Below are 23,030 nucleotides of genomic sequence, written 5' to 3'. Positions count from 1 at the left end.
ATAATTTTATACCAGTTCTGAATTGAAGGAGACTTATCACCAATCCATGAGTAAAGGATATTTTTCCATGCTGCAAATGTTAGGATATTGTACAGCCTCTTCCCATTAGCATCATTTGTTTTTTTTTATCTGGGAGACCCAGAGTTAAGAGTATAGGATCAAATTCTTCTCAAGTTCTTCAAGGATATTAAACAAGTAGGGTTTGATTTTGACACAGGACTAAAAGTAATTCAATTCAAGATGACATGGAGCATTTGAGTTGTAAGGAGAGACTGGGTAGGTTGGATTGTTTTCTTTAGAGCCAAGAAGGCTGAGTGGGGGGGGAGTGGGGGGAGAGGAGGGACATGATTGAGGTGTCTAGGACTATGAGGGGTATGGACAGGATGAATATGAAGCAGCTGTTCCCCTTGGTTCAGTGTCAGTCATGAAGGGGCATAGTTTTAGGTGAGGAGCAGGAGATTCCGAGGGGATTTGAGAAAGCTTTTCTTAAAGGAATTTATTTGGACTCAAGTCATTTTCTGGAAGGCTGTGTTGTTGCCAACACTGTGCATGTGTGTTTGAAGTGTTTTACACTGGGTGGGATTCAGGAGCTACACAGGACTATGGTCTGGAAACCTGTAAGTGGGGATTTCATGGACTGTCTTTGGGTTTTAAATCGTTCCACTGTCAAACTTCCATGTAAAATTAGGAAAGGAATAAATCCCTTCCCTGTGAACTCCCCATCACCAGCACAATGTCAATCTCCACTTTCCTGCCTGTTCTCCATAACCTTTCAACCCATTACTAATTAAAAATCTGTCTATCTCCACCTTAAATTTACTCAATGTCCCAACACCCATCCCGCTCTGGGCTAGTGAATTCCATAGATCCACCACCCTTCAAGAGAAGTAATTTCTCCATCTCTGTTTTAAATCTGCTACCCTTTATCCTAAAAGGTTAGGTTGATTGGCCATGCTAAAATTGCCCCTTAGTGTCCTGAGATGTGTAGGTTAGAGGGATTAGAGGGTAAATATATGGGGATACGGGGGTAGGGCCTGGGTGGGATTGTGGTCGGTGCAGACTCGATGGGCCGAATGGCCTCTTTCTGCACTGTAGGGTTCTATGATTCTATGAAAACTATGAGATTCTAGATTGCCCCACAAGAGGAAGCATCTGTTCTAACTCTACCATGTCAATTCCTTTTATCATCTTATATACTTTAATTGGATCTCCTCTCATTCTCCTAAACTCTAGAGAATGTAGGAATAAACGGCTCAATCTCCCTTCATAAGACAAACCCCTCAGCTTTGGCATCAATCTAATGAATCTCCTCTGAACTGCTTCTAATGCAACGATATCCCTCCTCAAGGAAGGGGACCAAAGCTGCACCAATACTCTAAGTGCAGTCTCACTAATACCTTGTACAGTTGCAAGAATGTTTCCCTACTTTTATATTCTATTCCATTAGCAATAAATGCCAAAATTCCATTTGCTTTTCTTATTTCCTGCTGTACATGCATGCTGGTTTTCAGCCATTTATGTACAAGGACACCTAGATCCCTCTGCACCAAAGGACTCCAAAATCTACCTCCATTTAGAAAATAAGTTGCCTTTCTATTTTTCTGACCAAAATGGATAACCACATACTTATCTGTGATGCTGAATTCTTTATAACTCTTGTAGGAACAGTAGTAAGCAATTCAGTCATTCCTGCCCTACTGTTCTTTCAGGCCATAGCTAATCTGTACTTCAACTTTATGTACTCAAATTTTATTCTTTATTCCAAGATGACTCAAGAAATGAAATCTATTGACCCAAGGCATGAAAGCTCCTCATAATCCAGCATTTACAGTCATCTGGGTAGAAAGTTCCAAACTTCTACCATCCTTTATGTGATCAAGTATGCCCTGATTTTGCCCCTGAATAGACAGTTCTAATTTTGTTTAACAGCCTCTAGTTCCGGATTTTTGCACCATGGATGTTTTCATGATGTTAACTGGAACTGATAGGGTAGATAGAGAGGAACTATTTTCACTGGTTGGGGTGCTTGGGAGCAAGAAGGGTATAAAAAGGATAATTTTGATTAACATTAGCAGCAGCAGTTTCAAAGAGCAGAGGTGTTCTTTTTAAGGTGTTAACCCCATGACTTTAATATTCTGATTGGGTTTTTTTTAAATTACAGGCTTTGGAAAATATGCCCGAGTTTACAAATTGGATTGCAGCTCAGTTCTGAAAGCCCTGAAGACAGATTTAAAACATGGTGGCAGCGTTCAAACTGCAGTGATCAGTAAGGATGGGAGATTACTGATTACAGGCTCCAACGATGAGACCATTCGGGTATGATAGGATTGTTGGAATTATTGTCAAAGAGTTTTAGCTTCATAATCCTGCATTCCATAACTCTACTTCACACTCCCTGCACGTGCCACCATGAATGGCATGGTGGCATAGTGGTTAGCACTGCTGCCTCACAGCACCAGGGACCTGGGTTCAATTCCGGCCTCTGGTCACTGTCTGTGTGGAGTTTGCACATTCTCCCCATGTCTGCGTGGGTTTCCTCTGGGTGTTCTGGTTTCCTCCCACACTCCAAAGATATGCAGGTTAGATTGCCTGGCCATGCTAAATTGCCCTTAGTGTCAGGGGGAATAGGAGGGTAAATACGTGGGGTTACAGGGATAGGGCTTGGGTGGAGTTGTGGTCGGTGCAAACTCAATGGGCCAAATGAACTCCTGCATTGCAGCATTCTATCATTCTAACCCTCTTGACCTAAAACCATTTTACCTCAAAACCTCCCTGTCTGCTTGCTATGCCTCCCGAAAATAAAAACTCCCTCAAAGGCAATTGGGGATAGATGATAGTATTTTTTAAATCCCAAAAACAAATTTGAAAACAATAATGGAGTTTCTTTGGCCCTGTTATTCAAACGGCGAGGGCAGAATTTAAATGTTGGAGGGGTTCCCTGTCCCTCCAGCTGAAGAGTCAGCAGTAAACACATTCTCACTGATGTCAGCTGCTCCTCTGCCATTTAAATCTCTATAATTGGCTGAATGGGAGGCTTCCATCCCTCAATAGATGGGATGCCCCACCTCATCACTAGCCAATCTGTTTGGCCGGCAGTTCTTTAGACACAGTAGTGCCACAGGGAGCAGTGGCCAGAACTGGGACTACAGGAGCTCCCCCAGATTTGGAGTCCAGGACCACGTAAGTATTGGGGTGGCAGGTCTTAGGAGGAGAGGTGAGGTCCACAGGGAGAAGTGTGGAGAGGGGGGTAGGGATCTTGACAGAGAGTCTGGGGTGGGAAAGGGAGCACTTGAGTGGGGGGGGGGGGGGGGGGGGGGGGCATGGAGAGGAGAGGAGCAGACAAAGGGGAGGGGGAGTGAGGAGGGTAGGTGAGGTGTGTCCTATATAGAAAGAGGGTCTTTGAAGGAGGCACCAGTCCCACACCCTGTCTGAGGCTTGAACACGGTGATCTACTGAGTTTTCACATCAACCCCACCATGCCCCCCCAACCCCTCAACCTCTGATCCCCTCTCACCGACCTCAAATCTGAGCTGTGGTGAGAAGCTGCTAAGCAATTATTAGTCACTTGAGGGTGTCAGTATGGTGGGCAGGGCACCCTAGGCCTCACTCACCAGCCTTGGACCCCACAAAATTGGCAACAGGCTGAGTGAGCAGTAGGGTTTCAGGAAGACCACCTGGGTAATTTAACAGGCTCCCCCTCAGCCCACATCCCCCTCCAACCACCTGCAAACCTGCCAGTGGGGGTCCATTACATTCTGTCCCAATTCTCTGGTGGGAGTGGACACTGAGCTTGATGTACCCTCCTTCTTCCTGATGGTGAACCTCTCTTTCTAAAGGCGGGAAGGGGTGGGGGAGAAGGGGGGGGGGAGGGAATGGAAGAGGGGGGGAAGGGGAGGGAAGGGGGGAGGAGGAGGGGGAGAGGGGTGGGAGGAGGGGGGGAGAGGGGGAGAGGGGGGAGGAGGAGGAGGAGGGGGGAGGAGGAGGGGGGGAGAGGGGGGGAGGAGGAGGAGGGGGTAGGAGGAGGGGAGGAGAGGGGGAGGAGGAGGAGGAGGGGGGAGGAGGGGGAGGAGTGGGGGAGGAGGAGGAGGAGGAGGAGGGGGGAGGAGGAGGAGGGGGGGAGGAGGAGGAGGAGGGGGGGGAGGAGGAGGAGGGGGGGGTGGATTCTGATGCTGAACTCCCTCTTTACAAAGAGACATGATCCTCTGTAAAAAATAGTGAGACTGCAGTACCCCATTATAACCTACCCCACCTGGAGTGTAACATTGAGCTGGATGGAATATGAACATCAGACCAAAACCTGGTCAAGCCCCCAGTCAGTGGGATGGGTTAGAATAGTAGTTTGCAAACTCGCTATCGCCTGGTTTACATGATAACCAAGTCAAGGTCTACCTTTTAGTATGGTCCACCAGACACATAATCAACTTGTGAATTAGCCCAGCTCACACAGCTAACTCCCAGCTGCAGAGAGACACTCAGCCCTTATACCGTTAACTTGGTGGGTCGTGTGGGAGGAAGTTAGAGAAAAGAGGTATTAGAATTTTTAGGATGTGTGTAGTGATCATAAGAAGCTGAGTTTTCGCATTTGCAAACGATGAAGCGTGATGGGATCTAATGAGGAGCTAATATATCTAATATATCGGTGAGAGTGACTCCCTTGACATCAAGGCAGCATTTGACCAAATGTGGCATCAAGGGGCCATAGCAAAACTGGACTCAATGGAAATCGGGGGAAAAACACTCCGCGGGTTAGAGTCATACCTGGCACAAAGGAAGATGGTTGTGGTGGTTGTAGTCAAACATCTCAGCTCCAGGACATCACTGCAGGAGTTCCTCATGGTAGCTTCCTAGATCCAACTATTTCAGCTGCTCCATCAGTGACCATAAGGTCAGCAGTGAGGATGTTAGTTTATGACTGCACAACGTTCAGTATCATTCGCGACTCCTCAGATACTGAAGCAGTTCACATCCAAATGCAGCAAGACTTGGACAATATCCAGGTTTAGGCTGACAAGTGGCAAGTAGCATTCACGTCACACAAATACCAGGCATGTCCAACAAGAGAGAATCTAACCATCACCCCTTGACATTCAGTGTCATCATCATCACTGAATACCCCACTATCAACATCCTGGGGGTTACTACTGACCAGAAAATGAACTGGACTAGCCGTATAAATACTGTGGCTGAAAGAGCAGGTCAGAGGCTGGGAATTCTGCAGTGAGTAACTCCCCTCCTGCTCCACAATGTCTGTCCACCATCTACAAGGCACAAGTCAGGGGTGTGATGGAATACTGTCCACTTGCCTGGATAAGTGCAGCTCTAACAACACTCAAGAAGTTCAACAAAGCAGCCCTCTTGATTACTACCCCTTCCACAAACATCTGTAGCAGTGTGTTCCATTTGTAAGATGTACTGCAGGCTTAAGTTGCACCATCCAAACCCATGAACACTACTATCTAGAAGGACAAGGGCAGCAGACACCTGGGAAAACCACTACCTGGACGCTCCCCTCCAACTCGCTCACCAGTCTGACTTGGAAATATTATCATTGTTTCTTCACTGTCACTGGATCAAAATATTGGAAGTCCCTTCCTAACTGTGGGTGTACCTACACCTCAGGCGCTGCAGCGGTTCAAGAAGTCAGCTCACCACCACCTTCTCCAGGGCAATTAGGGATGGGCAATAAATACTGGACTAGCCAGCAACACCCAAATCCCATAAATGAATAAAAAAGAAACTAAATAAGTATCCAGGGGTAGATTCTCTGAGCCTATCTCTGCCTCCCAGCTTTTCTGATTATTACCATGTATTGAACAACATGATCTGAAACTCTGGCTGAAAGGAAAGGGTCAACAAGGAAACAGCTAAACTGTGTTAAACCCCTATTCCCTCGTTCTAGGTGTGGAGCTTATTAGACAATGCAAAGCTGATGGACTCAATGGAAGGTATGGGAGTTCCCATCACCTCACTCTTGGTATCTGGAAGCACCTTGATATCTGCGTCATGCAGTGCCTATTACCTAAAGATCTGGAGCCTAGCCTACGATCACCAGCATAAAACCGTCACGCCTTTCCATAACTGCACTGCAATCATTGACTTATCACAAGATGGGAAATTAGTCTGCTTCCCCCAAACTGGCGACTTGGAGAAACTAGTCATCTGGAATTCTGAAGAAGGTGTGGCTGAGATTATTCAGAGATATCATTGAACATAACTTGCCTGGTAAAACAATCAAAGGTTGGCCCCTCTCCAGCCGAGAATGTGTGTGCATGGCTGAAGTAACTAAATAGAATGACATCTTGCATGACTCTGACAGTGGTAAACCATCCGTCCTAATTCTTGGTAACCTTTGATACAGTTGGCCACACCACCATTCTCCAATGTTTCCCCACCATTGTCCAGTTGTGTGGCTCTGAACTTTGTCTGATTCTGCTCCTTTCTATGCAATCTTAGCCAATCACTTGTAATTACTTCTATTCTCACCCATGTACAGTTATCTCTGTTGTTTCCCCCCCCCCGCCCCCCACACCCAGTAAGGATCTATCTTGTCTTTCTATTTCCTAGCTATAAGCTGTTAAAGGCACTGGGTGGGATTCTTTGATCTCAACTGTTCCCGCCACCACTGCCAGTGAAAACGGAGAATTTAACATTCCGCCAACATTCCATTCACTGCAGCGGCACTGGAGAATCCCAGCCGTGGGTGAGGTCGGAGGTTTCCGGCGACTATATAACTACAAGTTGTTGTTGTAGACCAGCTATCCAAACTACACTTTAAATAGTGTGGCTTTGCTCCCATGAAGCCTCTGCTGATAGCAATGTGGCAGATGGTCTTGATTTGGACATCAAGCAGAAATTCAGTGAAGTTTTCTGTTAACAGACAGGGATGGCCGGAGATACAATAGTGTCTTTCCAGCCACAGTGGGGTTTGTCTGGCCCACATGATGATGTCTTTAAATTGGTTACGGCAATGCCGGAAGCCACCCTCCCTGTTTGAACCTTAACTGCCCAAGGAACCTGACCGAATTTTTACAAAGCAGGGCTTTCTCTCCATGGACAGTGCTTCCTTTTATATACTCCTACTGGATATGTTTCAATGGGGGGGGGCACGTTAAAATAGTGAGGGTGTCTGGGTCACCTCATTCCCACCCATCCCTTGAGTTCACCCCTATAACACGGTATGTAGGCAGGCACCCACATCGCAGCTTGCCAGCCAGATGTAAATAAATAATTAATGGTCAGCTGAATTTGTTAATGAGTCGGATGGGAGTGGGCAGGCCATTTTTAAAAAGAGGTTTCAAAAGGGTAGGAAGAGAGGGAGCTACAATCTTCAGGGAGTGCCCTTTGCACACTGAGGGTCAGCTCCCTCCCCTCCCCCCCAAGATAGTACCCTTTCCTTTCTTCCTACTCGCTTGCTCTCCAAAGCCCATCACCTCCACCAACCCCGTCCCCCTCCCTCCCTCCCCCCAAGCTGGCCAAACCCTGCCCGCCTAGTGCCCAGCAGGACCCAATGGGTTTCTTTTTGGGACTGGTTGCAGTTCCAGCTGTGTCCACTACAGAGTCCATAGCATCACTTGGACAACTGGGGTTGTTGGCCAATCAGATTGGCTGACAGCTCCAGAAGGTGAGGTTTCCTCCCCAGTGAGGGGTGGAAGTGCCAATGTAAATCAATTAGCCCACACCACAGAGTGTTTTAGTGATAGCTCGCATGGAACAACCCAGTCAACAATCCATTCCCCCAGTAAAATGCAGCCTTTGAGTGGGAAAGTTATAGACAGTGACATTGGCTGGGCGGGGGGCCGGGGGGGGGGGAGGGGGGGGGATTCTACATATTGATCAGGATGCTTATAGACAGTGAAAGAGTGGTTTTGTTTCCCTATAGTTAGAGAGGAGCCTGCGTGCCATAGGGAACGTTTTGGGCTCTCTGCTTCACCCCCATTCCCCCACCAGCCAGGAAACCCTCATAACACTACCCCCCCCCCCCCCACCCCCCAGGCCTTCCCTTGTTGCTGCCATTCATCAGATGGTTAGGGGTAGGTGACTTCTCAAACCACCCACACCCCTGACCAGCTGATGCTCAGCAACATTCAGAGAGTTAAAATCCAACTAATTCCCTCAGTAAAAAATAGCAAAATAATTGAGTGGCAGGCTGCAAAATCAGCCAAATATAGAGTGTTTATTTACTGTGGGTTAACTCTGGGTTGTCTCGCTGCAGGTGTGGCACTCCATACTCTCGACACCAGCTCTGAAATTTTCTGCCTGGCGGTTGTTCAGCTGAAGAAGTTACTGATCTGTGGCCTGAGGTCTGGCTCGTTGCTGGTCTACTGCATGGGGACGTGGCAGAGGCTGGCGTGCCAGCTGCTGCCTGGGCAGGGGGAAGCCGTGCAGTGCATTGCCGTTAGCAGAAGCGAGGCACAGCTGGTGGTGGCATACAGCAGCTCCATCGTGGTGTACGAGCTACACAATGCGGAGGCCGAGTCGGTGCTGGGTGACATCCTGGCCACGTTTCACACTCCACCTCGCTTTGCCTTGTCCAGTGTCGCCGTCCGTTCAGATTGCAGTGTACTTCTCGGCATGGACACTGGCGAGCTGCACCTCTATACTGCTGCCAGTTCACTGCCAACCATCCTGGAGCCTCATGACAGCAGAGTCACCTGTCTGGAAACCAGCCACAATGAATTGTACGCCTTAAGTGGATGCGAGGGACCAATCCAGAGGATATGGAATCTCTCTGAGCGGAAGTGGGATTATGAGATGTCCTACAAGGTAAGAGACAACTGGCTGCTGGCCAACTAGAAACTCAGAGTAGAAGGAATTAATTTGCCCCATCGTGCCTGTGTCAACCCTTTGAAAGAGTTATCCAATTAGCCTTCTCTCCCAACAACCGCCGAGCAAATCTTTTCTTCCAACGTATTTATCCAATTCAATCTTTGAAAATTGCTATTGAATCTGTTTCTATTACCCAATCGTGACATCTCTATAGAAAGGAAAAGGAAACAATTTGCATTTATATAGCGCCCTACATGCGCATCCTAAAACACTGCACAGTCACTGAAATACTTCATTGAAACATAGTCACTGTTGTAATATTGGAAACACAACAGCCCATTTGTACACATCCCACAGTCAGTAATGTCATGAATAGTAGATTATCTGTTTTGGAAATGTTGGTTTAGGGATACGAGGGAAAACTCACTTGTTCCTCTTTGATTAGTGCTTTGGGATTTTTTTACATCCACCCGAAAGGGAAGATGGGGCTCGTTTCGCCGTCTCGTCCATAATCTTCCAACCCTCCTTAGAAACACGGGGGTAATGCCAAACCCTCCTGAGAACAGGGGGCGGGGGGGAGGGAATGGTGCCAGAGGACTGGAAAATTGCAAATGTTGCACCTTCATTCAAAAAGGATTTAAGGGTAAGCCCAGCAACTATTGGTCAAGCAGTTTTGAAAAGCTTACAGAAATATTGGGTGGGATTTTCAGGCCCATACGCCAGTGGACACTGTCGTGGGCAGAACAGGAAAATGTCCCCGTCCCAGTCGCCGTGATGCTGCCGGTGTCAGGGCCTGAAAACCCTGGCCAATTATCTGGGCAAAAAAATCAAATCATTTGGACAATTGCAGATTAATTAAGGGAATCCAGTAAGGATTATTAAAGACAAATCATGCTTCACTAACTTGATTGAGTTTTAATGGGGTAACAGAGATGGTTGATGAGGGTAATGCCATTTATATGGTGTAATTAGACTTCCAATAGGTGTTTGATAAAGTGCCACACAATAAACTTATCAGCAAAGGTGAAGGCCATGGAGTGGAAGATACAGTTGTAGCATTGATAGGAAGATGGATGTGTGACAGGAAACAGAGAGTTGTTGTCACGATTGTTTATTGGACTGGAGAAATGGTTATGTGGGGTTTCTCAGGGGTTGGTATCCTTGATCTATATTAATGATCTTGGTGTAGAGGGCACCGTTCCAAATTTTCAGATGAAAGAAAACTTGGAATTATTGTGAAATGGACTACAAGACAAGAGATATCAAGTTTGCTTCCAATCTCCAGCCCACTCTTAAATTTATATGGCCCAACCCTTCTCTCTGTCTCTATTTTCAGTAATAGACTGACCACCGATATTCATTACAAGCCCATCGATTCCCACGGCTGCATCAACCACACCTCCTCACATCCTGCTTCCTGTAAGGTTTCCATCCCGTATTCCCAGTCACCCCATCTTGGTCGCACTTGTTCTGATGGTGCCCCTTCCAAAATGTGGCTGCTGAAATGTCAGCCTTTTTCCACAGCTGCGATTCTCCCTCACTGTGGTTAATAGGGCCCTTAACTGTGGCTGATTTCTCACATTTTGGCTCTCAACCTTTCCCCTCCCTCCCAAAACTATGAAGGGATTTCCACCTTACCAGCCACCAAATTAAAAGGATCGTCCTCTGCCATTTCTGCCAAATTCAGCCTGATGCCATCACCAAACACATCTTCCTACCCCCCCCCTCCATCAGCATTATGTAAGGACCATTCCCTCCGGGATATGTTGGCCCGCTCCTCTATCACCCCTTACACCTCATCCCCTTCCCATAGCACCTTGCCAAGCAATCGCAGAAGGTGTAACACCTCTCCTTTTACATCCTCCCTGTCCAAGGCTCTGAATGCTCCTTCCAGGTGAACCAAGATTAACATGTACTTCTCTCAATCTGGAGTACTGCATTCTCTGCTCACAATGTGATCTTCTCTAAAATGGGGAGACTAAATGCAGGCTGGGCAACCACTTTGTGCAATGCCCTCACTCAGTTCACTAGCAGGACCCCGACTTCCGTGTCAGTTGCCATTTCAATTCTCTATCTCACTATCATGCCCACATTTCTGTCTTGGCCTGCTGCAATGTTCCAGTGAAACCCAATACCAACTGGAATAACAACACCTCATCTTCCAATTCGGAACTTTACAGCCTTCTGGACTCAACCCTGAGTTCAACAGCTTCAAACCATAAACTTTGCCTTCCATTTTGATCTGTTTCCTCCCAAGTGCCCATCTATATCTTGTTCTCATTTTGTGCTTTCAGACAGACCTTTATTCTGCTATTAACACATTCTTCCAGTTTGCTTTTAGATAGCACTGAGCTTTATTCGCTATTAACACATTCTGCTACTTTGCTTTCAGGCAGTACTGACCTTTATGCTGCTATTAACACATTGTACTGCTTAGCTTTCAGGCAATATTGACTTTTGATCAATTGCTTTATATTGCCTTTAATATTATGTTTACTAACTCCCTTTGTCTTGTGTTTTATTACATCTTTGTCATTGAATTTCTTCTACCCTCCAACCTACCCCTAATATTCTATTCTGCTCCACCTGCCCCTCCGTCTTCATTCATTCAACAGCAGAAAACCCATCACATTTCTGTGAGGCAGCAGTGTTAACCACTGTGCCCCCTATGCTGTTGACTTTGTATTGGATCCAGTTGGGTCAACTGTTCTAGTGTTATGAGGTGTTGCAGTGGCTCACTGATGTGTTTAGAGGGATCAGAGTTCCCAGGTTCAGTCTTTGGTCAGTTAGAGCTGTGTTGTTGAGGGGTGAGCTGCAATTATTCTTTGTGGGCAGGCAAAGTGTCTGGTGTCTGCATGTTGTTTGTGGGTATTGAATGAAGGTCAGGTTGGGTTCACTGCCCCTCTATTTCCAATTCCAGGAAAGCCCAAGAAACAGCAGCTCAGTGAGAAAACAGGACTCAAGCTGGGCATTGGGGAGGAATGGATGAAAAGACAGGAGAGATGTTGGAGCCATGTATTGAGTCAGATCTTCCCTCACTGACCTGCCCAGTAATTGTGAATCATCCTTACTGCAGAAACTGATCGGAATTTCACTCTATAGCGACTGTGCTAACTGCCTGCTCTTCTCATCCAATCAGGGCCTGTTTTTTCAAGGTGTGGTGTGTGCAGCCTTCTCCCAAGATGATCGTCTTGTCTACACTGGCTCGCGGGATCGAACTATCAAAGTGTGGGACCTTCAGAACGGTTTGTGGCTCGCTTGCTCGCTTTGAGCTTTGGTCAAACTGACAAATTTTAGAAAAGCTCCCAGCAACCTGACGAACAAGGCCTCCACCCGATTATTTTAAAATCACTGCCCCTCCTACAGGTTTCTGCAGCTGAGGGACGCCCAAGCATTTCCCTCCTAGGTTTGTGTAGGTTTGTAGAATGGAGACTTGGGAGGGAGTTCAGGAATAAAGGATGAGCCACCATTCCCAGGCTCCACTCATTCCCATGTATCTCAGGTTGCTGAAGCTGATTTATCCAGTAAGGAGTCTAACAACACCAGGTTAAAGTCCAACAGGTTTATTTGGTAGCAAACGCCACTAGCTTTTGGAGCGCTGCTCCTTCGTCAGGTGAGTGGGAGTTCTGTTCACAAACAGGGCATATAAAGACACAAACTCAATTTACAAAATAATGAATAATGATTGGAATGCGAGTCTTTACAGCTAATCAAGTCTTAAAGTTACAGACAATGTGAGTGGAGAGAGCATTAGCACAGGTTAAAGAGATGTGTATTGTCTCCAGACAGGACAGCCAGTGAGACTTTGCAATTCCAGGCAAGTTGTGGGAGTTACAGATAGTGTCACGTGAACCCAAGATCCCGGTTGAGACCGTCCTCATGTGTGCGGAACCTGGCTATCAGTCTCTGCTCAGCGACTCTGCACTGTCGTGTGTTGTGAAGGCTGCCTTGGAGAATGCTTACCCGAATATCAGAGGCCGAATGCCCGTGACCGCTGAAGTGCTCCCCAACAGGAAGAGAACAGTCATGCCTGGTGATTGTTGAGCGGTGTTCATTCATCCGTTGTCGTAGCGTCTGCATGGTTTCCCCAATGCTGATTTATCCACCAGAGTAGTTACTGTGCTCAGAACTGCCGTTGGCCACACAGTAAAGAACTCAACATTAATGAAATAATGCTCAGAGTTGTGAAGAGAATTGGTCAGTATCACAACCACCTCACTGACATGAACTTTCCCACTTTAAGCTCCTACGTAGTTACCCATCTCCCTTCTGTCTCCCTGAATGCAATCAAGAGTATTCGAAACTACTTTACTAATCCCAGATCTCCCCGTGTTGCTACACTTCTGTCCTTCCAGACGTGCACAGGGACTTACTGCTTGGATTTGGATAGGCCTGAACCTTTCTTCTACCAGTTTTCAGACATTCCTCTCCTGAAGACACTGATTTCCCACAGGAAAATCTGCCCTTGGTACCTTCTTACCTGTGATCCCAGCCAGTAAGAGTCAGCAATCTAGTTTGAATGGGGCTTCACAAGAAGGCCCACTCCTACCCTTACCTAACAACAACAGGCCTACTAACATCACTGGTTAATAACTGGACGCCAGCCTACCCTGACTGAGAGACAGTGACCCCAGATGTAGCGGCCAAATAGTGAGCATTAGGCTGAGATGAGGGAGTGACAAAAGGCTCTGTTCTTTCTATTTGCCTTCAGTGTATCCTAGTGCCTCACTGACCAACGGTGAAGAAATGGCTCCAAGCAGCGAGTGGCTCTTTGACCTTTCACATTAATATTTGCATTTCTGAAGATTTAGAATGGTTTTGATTTTGGAAGTGCAGGTGTCACCACAAGGTCAGACCCCACAAACCCGCAGAGTAAAATGCTCTCCAGGTCCAGCAAATACCCGAAGCCAATCTCAGATAACACTTGTACCAGTCTGATCATTTCCCATTGCCCACACTACCAATCTGGAGTTGACCCAATGAGGGTCTTGCTGCTCGTGTCCAATAGTTACTGGGTTGAGTTCTAATGAAAGACGAGTGAACTGAACCATTAGCTCCCATAGCACTGCTCCCCCAACACAGCAACACTCCCTCAGCACTGCTCCTCCAACACAGCAACACTCCCTCAGCACTGCTCCTCCAACACAGTAACACTCCCTCAGCACTGCTCCTCCAACACAGCAACACTCCATCAGCACTGCTCCTCCAACACAGCAACACTCCCCCAGCACTGCTCCTCCAACATAGTAACACTCCCTCAGCACTGCTCCTCCAACACAGTAACACTCCCTCAGCACTGCTCCTCCAACACAGTAACACTCCCTCAGCACTGCTCCTCCAACACAGTAACACTCCCCCAGCACTGCTCCTCCAACACAGCAACACTCCCTCAGCACTGCTCCTCCAACACAGCAACACTCCCTCAGCACTGCTCCTCCAACACAGTAACACTCCCTCAGCACTGCTCCTCCAACACAGCAACACTCCCTCAGCACTGCTCCGCCAACACAGTAACACTCCCTCAGCACTGCTCCTCCAACACAGTAACACTCCCTCAGCAGCGCTCCTCCAACACAGCAACACTCCCTCAGCACTGCTCCTCCAACACAGTAACACTCCCCCAGCACTGCTCCTCCAACACAGTAACACTCCCTCAGCACTGCTCCTCCAACACAGTAACACTCCCTCAGCACTGCTCCTCCAACACAGCAACACTCCCTCAGCACTGCTCCTCCAACACAGCAACACTCCCTCAGCACTGCTCCTCCAACACAGCAACACTCCCTCAGCACTGCTCCGCCAACACAGTAACACTCCCTCAGCACTGCTCCTCCAACACAGTAACACTCCCCCAGCACTGCTCCTCCAACACAGCAACACTCCCTCAGCACTGCTCCTCCAACACAGTAACACTCCCCCAGCACCGCTCCTCCAACACAGTAACACTCCCTCAGCACTGCTCCTCCAACCTAGTAACACTCCCTCAGCACTGCTCCTCCAACACAGTAACACTCCCTCAGCAGCGCTCCTCCAACACAGCAACACTCCCTCAGCACTGCTCCTCCAACACAGCAACACTCCCTCAGCACTGCTCCTCCAACACAGCAACACTCCCTCAGCACTGCTCCTCCAACACAGCAACACTCCCTCAGCATTGCTCCTCCAACACAGCAACACTCCCCCAGCACTGCTGCTCCAACACAGTAACACTCCCTCAGCACTGCTCCTCCAACACAGTAACACTCCCTCAGCAATGCTCCTCCAACACAGCAACACTCCCTCAGCACTGCTCCTCCAACACAGCAACACTCCCTCAGCACTGCTCCTCCAACACAGCAACACTCCCTCAGCATTGCTCCTCCAACACAGCAACACTCCCCCAGCACTGCTCCTCCAACACAGTAACACTCCCTCAGCACTGCTCCTCCAACACAGTAACACTCCCTCAGCAATGCTCCTCCAACACAGCAACACTCCCTCAGCACTGCTCCTCCAACACAGCAACACTCCCTCAGCACTGCTCCTCCAACACAGTAACACTCCCTCAGCACTGCTCCTCCAACACAGCAACACTCCCTCAGCACTGCTCCGCCAACACAGTAACACTCCCTCAGCACTGCTCCTCCAACACAGTAACACTCCCCCAGCACTGCTCCTCCAACACAGCAACACTCCCTCAGCACTGCTCCTCCAACACAGTAACACTCCCCCAGCACCGCTCCTCCAACACAGTAACACTCCCTCAGCACTGCTCCTCCAACCTAGTAACACTCCCTCAGCACTGCTCCTCCAACACAGTAACACACACTCAGCACTGCTCCTCCAACACAGTAACACTCCCTCAGCACTGCTCCTCCAACACAGCAACACTCCCTCAGCACTGCTCCTCCAACGCAGTAACACTCCCTCAGCACTGCTCCTCCAACACAGTAACACTCCCTCAGCACCGCTCCTCCAACACAGCAACACTCCCTCAGCACTGCTCCTCCAACACAGAAACACTCCCTTAGCACTGCTCCTCCAACACAGCAACACTCCCTCAGCACTGCTCCTCCAACACAGCAACACTCCCTCAGCACTGCTCCTCCAACACAGCAACACTCCCTCAGCACTGCTCCTCCAACACAGCAACACTCCTTCAGCACTGCTCCTCCAACACAGTAACACTCCCTCAGCACTGCTCCTCCAACACAGTAACATTCCCTCAGCACTGCTCCTCCAACACAGTAACATTCCCTCAGCACCGCTCCTCCAACACAGTAACACTCCCTCAGCACTGCTCCTCCAACACAGTAACACTCCCCCAGCACTGCTCCTCCAACACAGCAACACTCCCTCAGCACTGCTCCTCCAACACAGCAACACTCCCTCAGCACTGCTCCTCCAACACAGTAACATTCCCTCAGCACTGCTCCTCCAACACAGTAACACTCCCCCAGCACTGCTCCTCCAACACAGCAACACTCCCTCAGCACTGCTCCTCCAACACAGTAACACTCCCTCAGCACTGCTCCTCCAACACAGTAACACTCCCTCAGCACTGCTCCTCCAACACAGTAACATTCCCTCAGCACTGCTCCTCCAACACAGTAACACTCCCTCAGCACTGCTCCTCCAACACAGTAACACTCCCTCAGCACTGCTCCTCCAACACAGCAACACTCCCTCAGCACTGCTCCGCCAACACAGTAACACTCCCTCAGCACTGCTCCTCCAACACAGTAACACTCCCCCAGCACTGCTCCTCCAACACAGCAACACTCCCTCAGCACTGCTCCTCCAACACAGTAACACTCCCCCAGCACCGCTCCTCCAACACAGTAACACTCCCTCAGCACTGCTCCTCCAACCTAGTAACACTCCCTCAGCACTGCTCCTCCAACACAGTAACACTCCCTCAGCACTGCTCCTCCAACACAGTAACATTCCCTCAGCACCGCTCCTCCAACACAGTAACACTCCCCCAGCACTGCTCCTCCAACACAGCAACACTCCCCCAGCACTGCTCCTCCAACACAGTAACATTCCCTCAGCACCGCTCCTCCAACACAGCAACACTCCCTCAGCACTGCTCCTCCAACACAGTAACACTCCCTCAGCACTGCTCCTCCAACACAGCAACACTCCCTCAGCACTGCTCCGCCAACACAGTAACACTCCCTCAGCACTGCTCCTCCAACACAGTAACACTCCCCCAGCACCGCTCCTCCAACACAGTAACACTCCCTCAGCACTGCTCCTCCAACACAGTAACACTCCCTCAGCACTGCTCCTCCAACACAGTAACACTCCCCCAGCACCGCTCCTCCAACACAGCAACACTCCCTCAGCACTGCTCCTCCAACACAGTAACACTCCCTCAGCACTGCTCCTCCAACACAGCAACACTCCCTCAGCACTGCTCCGCCAACACAGTAACACTCCCTCAGCACTGCTCCTCCAACACAGTAACACTCCCCCAGCACCGCTCCTCCAACACAGTAACACTCCCTCAGCACTGGTCCTCCAACACAGTAACATTCCCTCAGCACTGCTCCTCCAACACAGCAACACTCCCTCAGCACCGCTCCTCCAACACAGCAACACTCCTTCAGCACTGCTCCTCCAACACAGTAACACTCCCCCAGCACCGCTCCTCCAACACAGTAACACTCCCTCAGCACTGCTCCTCCAACCTAGTAACACTCCCTCAGCACTGCTCCTCCAACACAGTAACACACACTCAGCACTGCTCCTCCAACACAGTAACACTCCCTCAGCACTGCTCCTCCAACACAGCAACACTCCCTCAGCACTGCTCCTCCAACGCAGTAACACTCCCTCAGCACTGCTCCTCCAACTCAGTAACACTCCCTCAGCACCGCTCCTCCAACACAGCAACACTCCCTCAGCACTGCTCCTCCAACACAGTAACACTCCCTTAGCACTGCTCCTCCAACACAGCAACACTCCCTCAGCACTGCTCCTCCAACACAGCAACACTCCCTCAGCACTGCTCCTCCAACACAGCAACACTCCCTCAGCACTGCTCCTCCAACACAGCAACACTCCCTCAGCACTGCTCCTCCAACACAGTAACACTCCCTCAGCACTGCTCCTCCAACACAGTAACATTCCCTCAGCACTGCTCCTCCAACACAGTAACATTCCCTCAGCACCGCTCCTCCAACACAGTAACACTCCCTCAGCACTGCTCCTCCAACACAGTAACACTCCCCCAGCACTGCTCCTCCAACACAGCAACACTCCCTCAGCACTGCTCCTCCAACACAGCAACACTCCCTCAGCACTGCTCCTCCAACACAGTAACATTCCCTCAGCACCGCTCCTCCAACACAGTAACACTCCCTCAGCACTGCTCCTCCAACACAGTAACACTCCCCCAGCACTGCTCCTCCAACACAGTAACACTCCCTCAGCACCGCTCCTCCAACACAGTAACACTCCATCAGCACTGCTCCTCCAACACAGTAACACTCCCTCAGCACTGCTCCTCCAACACAGTAACATTCCCTCAGCACTGCTCCTCCAACACAGTAACACTCCCTCAGCACTGCTCCTCCAACACAGTAACACTCCCTCAGCACTGCTCCTCCAACACAGTAACACTCCCTCAGCACTGCTCCTCCAACACAGTAACGCTCCCTCAGCACTGCTCCTCCAACACAGTAACATTCGCTCAGCACCGCTCCTCCAACACAGTAACACTCCCTCAGCACTGCTCCTCCAACACAGTAACACTCCCTCAGCACTGCTCCTCCAACACAGCAACACTCCCTCAGCACTGCTCCTCCAACCGAGTAACACTCCCTCAGCACAGCTCCTCCAACCTAGTAACACTCCCTCAGCACCGCTCCTCCAACACAGTAACACTCCCTCAGCACTGCTCCTCCAACCGAGTAACACTCCCTCAGCACAGCTCCTCCAACCTAGTAACACTCCCTCAGCACCGCTCCTCCAACACAGTAACACTCCCTCAGCACTGTTCCCCCAACACAGTAACACACACTCAGCACTGCTCCTCCAACACAGCAACACTCCCTCAGCACTGCTCCTCCAACACAGTAACACTCCCTCAGCACTGCTCCTCCAACACAGTAACACTCCCCCAGCACTGCTCCTCCAACCTAGTAACACTCCCTCAGCACTGCTCCTCCAACACAGTAACACTCCCTGAGCACTGCTCCTCCAACACAGCAACACTCCCTCAGCACTGCTCCTCCAACACAGTAACACTCCCCCAGCACTGCTCCTCCAACACAGCAACACTCCCTCAGCACTGCTCCTCCAACACAGCAACACTCCCTCAGCACTGCTCCTCCAACACAGTAACATTCCCTCAGCACCGCTCCTCCAACACAGTAACACTCCCTCAGCACTGCTCCTCCAACACAGTAACACTCCCTCAGCACTGCTCCTCCAACACAGTAACACTCCCTCAGCACTGCTCCTCCAACACAGCAACACTCCCTCAGCACTGCTCCGCCAACACAGTAACACTCCCTCAGCACTGCTCCTCCAACACAGTAACACTCCCCCAGCACTGCTCCTCCAACACAGCAACACTCCCTCAGCACTGCTCCTCCAACACAGTAACACTCCCCCAGCACCGCTCCTCCAACACAGTAACACTCCCTCAGCACTGCTCCTCCAACCTAGTAACACTCCCTCAGCACTGCTCCTCCAACACAGTAACACTCCCTCAGCACTGCTCCTCCAACACAGTAACATTCCCTCAGCACTGCTCCTCCAACACAGTAACATTCCCTCAGCACCGCTCCTCCAACACAGTAACACTCCCTCAGCACTGCTCCTCCAACACAGTAACACTCCCCCAGCACTGCTCCTCCAACACAGCAACACTCCCTCAGCACTGCTCCTCCAACACAGCAACACTCCCTCAGCACTGCTCCTCCAACACAGTAACACTCCCTCAGCACTGCTCCTCCAACACAGTAACATTCCCTCAGCACCGCTCCTCCAACACAGCAACACTCCCTCGGCACTGCTCCTCCAACACAGTAACACTCCCTCAGCACTGCTCCTCCAACACAGCAACACTCCCTCAGCACTGCTCCGCCAACACAGTAACACTCCCTCAGCACTGCTCCTCCAACACAGTAACACTCCCCCAGCACTGCTCCTCCAACACAGCAACACTCCCTCAGCACTGCTCCTCCAACACAGTAACACTCCCTCAGCACTGCTCCTCCAACACAGTAACACTCCCTCAGCACTGCTCCTCCAACACAGCAACACTCCCTCAGCACTGCTCCTCCAACACAGTAACACTCCCCCAGCACCGCTCCTCCAACACAGTAACACTCCCTCAGCACTGCTCCTCCAACCTAGTAACACTCCCTCAGCACTGCTCCTCCAACACAGTAACACACACTCAGCACTGCTCCTCCAACACAGTAACACTCCCTCAGCACTGCTCCTCCAACACAGCAACACTCCCTCAGCACTGCTCCTCCAACGCAGTAACACTCCCTCAGCACTGCTCCTCCAACACAGTAACACTCCCTCAGCACCGCTCCTCCAACACAGCAACACTCCCTCAGCACTGCTCCTCCAACACAGTAACACTCCCTTAGCACTGCTCCTCCAACACAGCAACACTCCCTCAGCACTGCTCCTCCAACACAGCAACACTCCCTCAGCACTGCTCCTCCAACACAGCAACACTCCCTCAGCACTGCTCCTCCAGCACAGCAACACTCCCTCAGCACTGCTCCTCCAACACAGCAACACTCCCTCAGCACTGCTCCTCCAACACAGTAACACTCCCTCAGCACTGCTCCTCCAACCTAGTAATACTCCCTCAGCACTGCTCCTCCAACCTAGTAACACTCCCTCAGCACCGCTCCTCCAACACAGTAACACTCCCTCAGCACTGTTCCCCCAACACAGTAACAATCACTCAGCACTGCTCCTCCAACACAGTAACACTCCCTCAGCACTGCTCCTCCAACACAGTAACACTCCCTCAGCACTGCTCCTCCAACACAGTAACACTCCCTCAGCACTGCTCCTCCAACACAGTAACACTCCCCCAGCACTGCTCCTCCAACCTAGTAACACTCCCTCAGCACTGCTCCTCCAACACAGTAACACTCCCTCAGCACTGCTCCTCCAACACAGCAACACTCCCTCAGCACTGCTCCTCCAACACAGTAACACTCCCTCAGCACTGTTCCCCCAACACAGTAACACTCCCTCAGCACTGCTCCTCCAACACAGTAACACTCCCTCAGCACTGCTCCTCCAACACAGTAACACTCCCTCAGCAGTGTTCCCCCAACACAGTAACACTCCCTCAGCACTGCTCCTCCAACACAGCAACACTCCCTCAGCACTGCTCCGCCAACACAGTAACACTCCCTCAGCACTGCTCCTCCAACACAGTAACACTCCCCCAGCACTGCTCCTCCAACACAGCAACACTCCCTCAGCACTGCTCCTCCAACACAGTAACACTCCCCCAGCACCGCTCCTCCAACACAGTAACACTCCCTCAGCACTGCTCCTCCAACCTAGTATCACTCCCTCAGCACTGCTCCTCCAACACAGTAACACTCCCTCAGCACTGCTCCTTCAACACAGTAACATTCCCTCAGCACTGCTCCTCCAACACAGTAACATTCCCTCAGCACCGCTCCTCCAACACAGTAACACTCCCTCAGCACTGCTCCTCCAACACAGTAACACTCCCCCAGCACTGCTCCTCCAACACAGCAACACTCCCTCAGCACTGCTCCTCCAACACAGCAACACTCCCTCAGCACTGCTCCTCCAACACAGTAACACTCCCTCAGCACTGCTCCTCCAACACAGTAACATTCCCTCAGCACCGCTCCTCCAACACAGCAACACTCCCTCAGCACTGCGCCTCCAACACAGTAACACTCCCTCAGCACTGCTCCTCCAACACCGCAACACTCCCTCAGCACTGCTCCGCCAACACAGTAACACTCCCTCAGCACTGCTCCTCCAACACAGTAACACTCCCCCAGCACTGCTCCTCCAACACAGCAACACTCCCTCAGCACTGCTCCTCCAACACAGTAACACTCCCCCAGCACCGCTCCTCCAACACAGTAACATTCCCTCAGCAATGCTCCTCCAACACAGTAACACTCCCTCAGCACTGCTCCTCCAACCTAGTAACACTCCCTCAGCACTGCTCCTCCAACACAGTAACACTCCCTCAGCACTGCTCCTCCAACACAGCAACACTCCCTCAGCACTGCTCCTCCAACGCAGTAACACTCCCTCAGCACTGCTCCTCCAACACAGTAACACTCCCTCAGCACCGCTCCTCCAACACAGCAACACTCCCTCAGCACTGCTCCTCCAACACATTAACACTCCCTGAGCACTGCTCCTCCAACACAGCAACACTCCCTCAGCACTGCTCCTCCAACACAGCAACACTCCCTCAGCACTGCTCCTCCAACACAGCAACACTCCCTCAGCACTGCTCCTCCAGCACAGCAACACTCCCTCAGCACTGCTCCTCCAACACAGTAACACTCCCTCAGCACTGCTCCTCCAACACAGTAACATTCCCTCAGCACCGCTCCTCCAACACAGTAACACTCCCTCAGCACTGCTCCTCCAACACAGTAACATTCCCTCAGCACTGCTCCTCCAACACAGTAACATTCCCTCAGCACCGCTCCTCCAACACAGTAACACTCCCTCAGCACTGCTCCTCCAACACAGTAACACTCCCCCAGCACTGCTCCTCCAACACAGTAACACTCCCTCAGCACTGCTCCTCCAACACAGCAACACTCCCTCAGCACTGCTCCTCCAACACAGTAACATTCCCTCAGCACCGCTCCTCCAACACAGTAACACTCCCTCAGCACTGCTCCTCCAACACAGCAACACTCCCTCAGCACTGCTCCTCCAACACAGTAACATTCCCTCAGCACCGCTCCTCCAACACAGTAACGCTCCCTCAGCACTGCTCCTCCAACACAGTAACATTCCCTCAGCACCGCTCCTCCAACACAGTAACACTCCCTCAGCACTGCTCCTCCAACACAGTAACAATCCCTCAGCACTGCTCCTCCAACACAGCAACACTCCCTCAGCACTGCTCCTCCAACCTAGTAATACTCCCTCAGCACTGCTCCTCCAACCTAGTAACACTCCCTCAGCACCGCTCCTCCAACACAGTAACACTCCCTCAGCACTGTTCCCCCAACACAGTAACACACACTCAGCACTGCTCCTCCAACACAGTAACACTC

At 50.5% G+C, this 23,030-nt stretch overlaps 2 protein-coding genes across 2 annotated transcripts in view; one reads left to right on the top strand and one right to left on the bottom strand.

Moving 5' to 3' along the window:
- Positions 1–8,793, top strand: part of nwd1 (NACHT and WD repeat domain containing 1) — a 66,468-nt gene extending 57,675 nt beyond the window's left edge. Inside the window, exons 15-18 of the mRNA XM_078221350.1 lie at positions 2,162–2,316; positions 3,052–3,180; positions 5,900–6,176; positions 8,213–8,793. Coding sequence (XP_078077476.1) covers positions 2,162–2,316; positions 3,052–3,180; positions 5,900–6,176; positions 8,213–8,793 — 1,142 coding nt within the window. The remainder of the gene's footprint in view (positions 1–2,161; positions 2,317–3,051; positions 3,181–5,899; positions 6,177–8,212) is intronic.
- A 3,522-nt stretch (positions 8,794–12,315) lies between these two features.
- LOC144498719 (differentially expressed in FDCP 6 homolog) overlaps positions 12,316–23,030 on the bottom strand; it is a 92,761-nt gene continuing 82,046 nt past the window's right edge. The window contains exon 13 of the mRNA XM_078220291.1: positions 12,316–12,895. Within this exon, the coding sequence (XP_078076417.1) occupies positions 12,865–12,895 (31 nt within the window). The 3' untranslated portion in view covers positions 12,316–12,864. The remainder of the gene's footprint in view (positions 12,896–23,030) is intronic.

Source organism: Mustelus asterias, chromosome 9, assembly GCF_964213995.1.
Source record: "Mustelus asterias chromosome 9, sMusAst1.hap1.1, whole genome shotgun sequence".
Lineage (NCBI taxonomy): Eukaryota > Metazoa > Chordata > Chondrichthyes > Carcharhiniformes > Triakidae > Mustelus > Mustelus asterias.
This window is presented reverse-complemented; position numbering and strand designations above follow the sequence as displayed.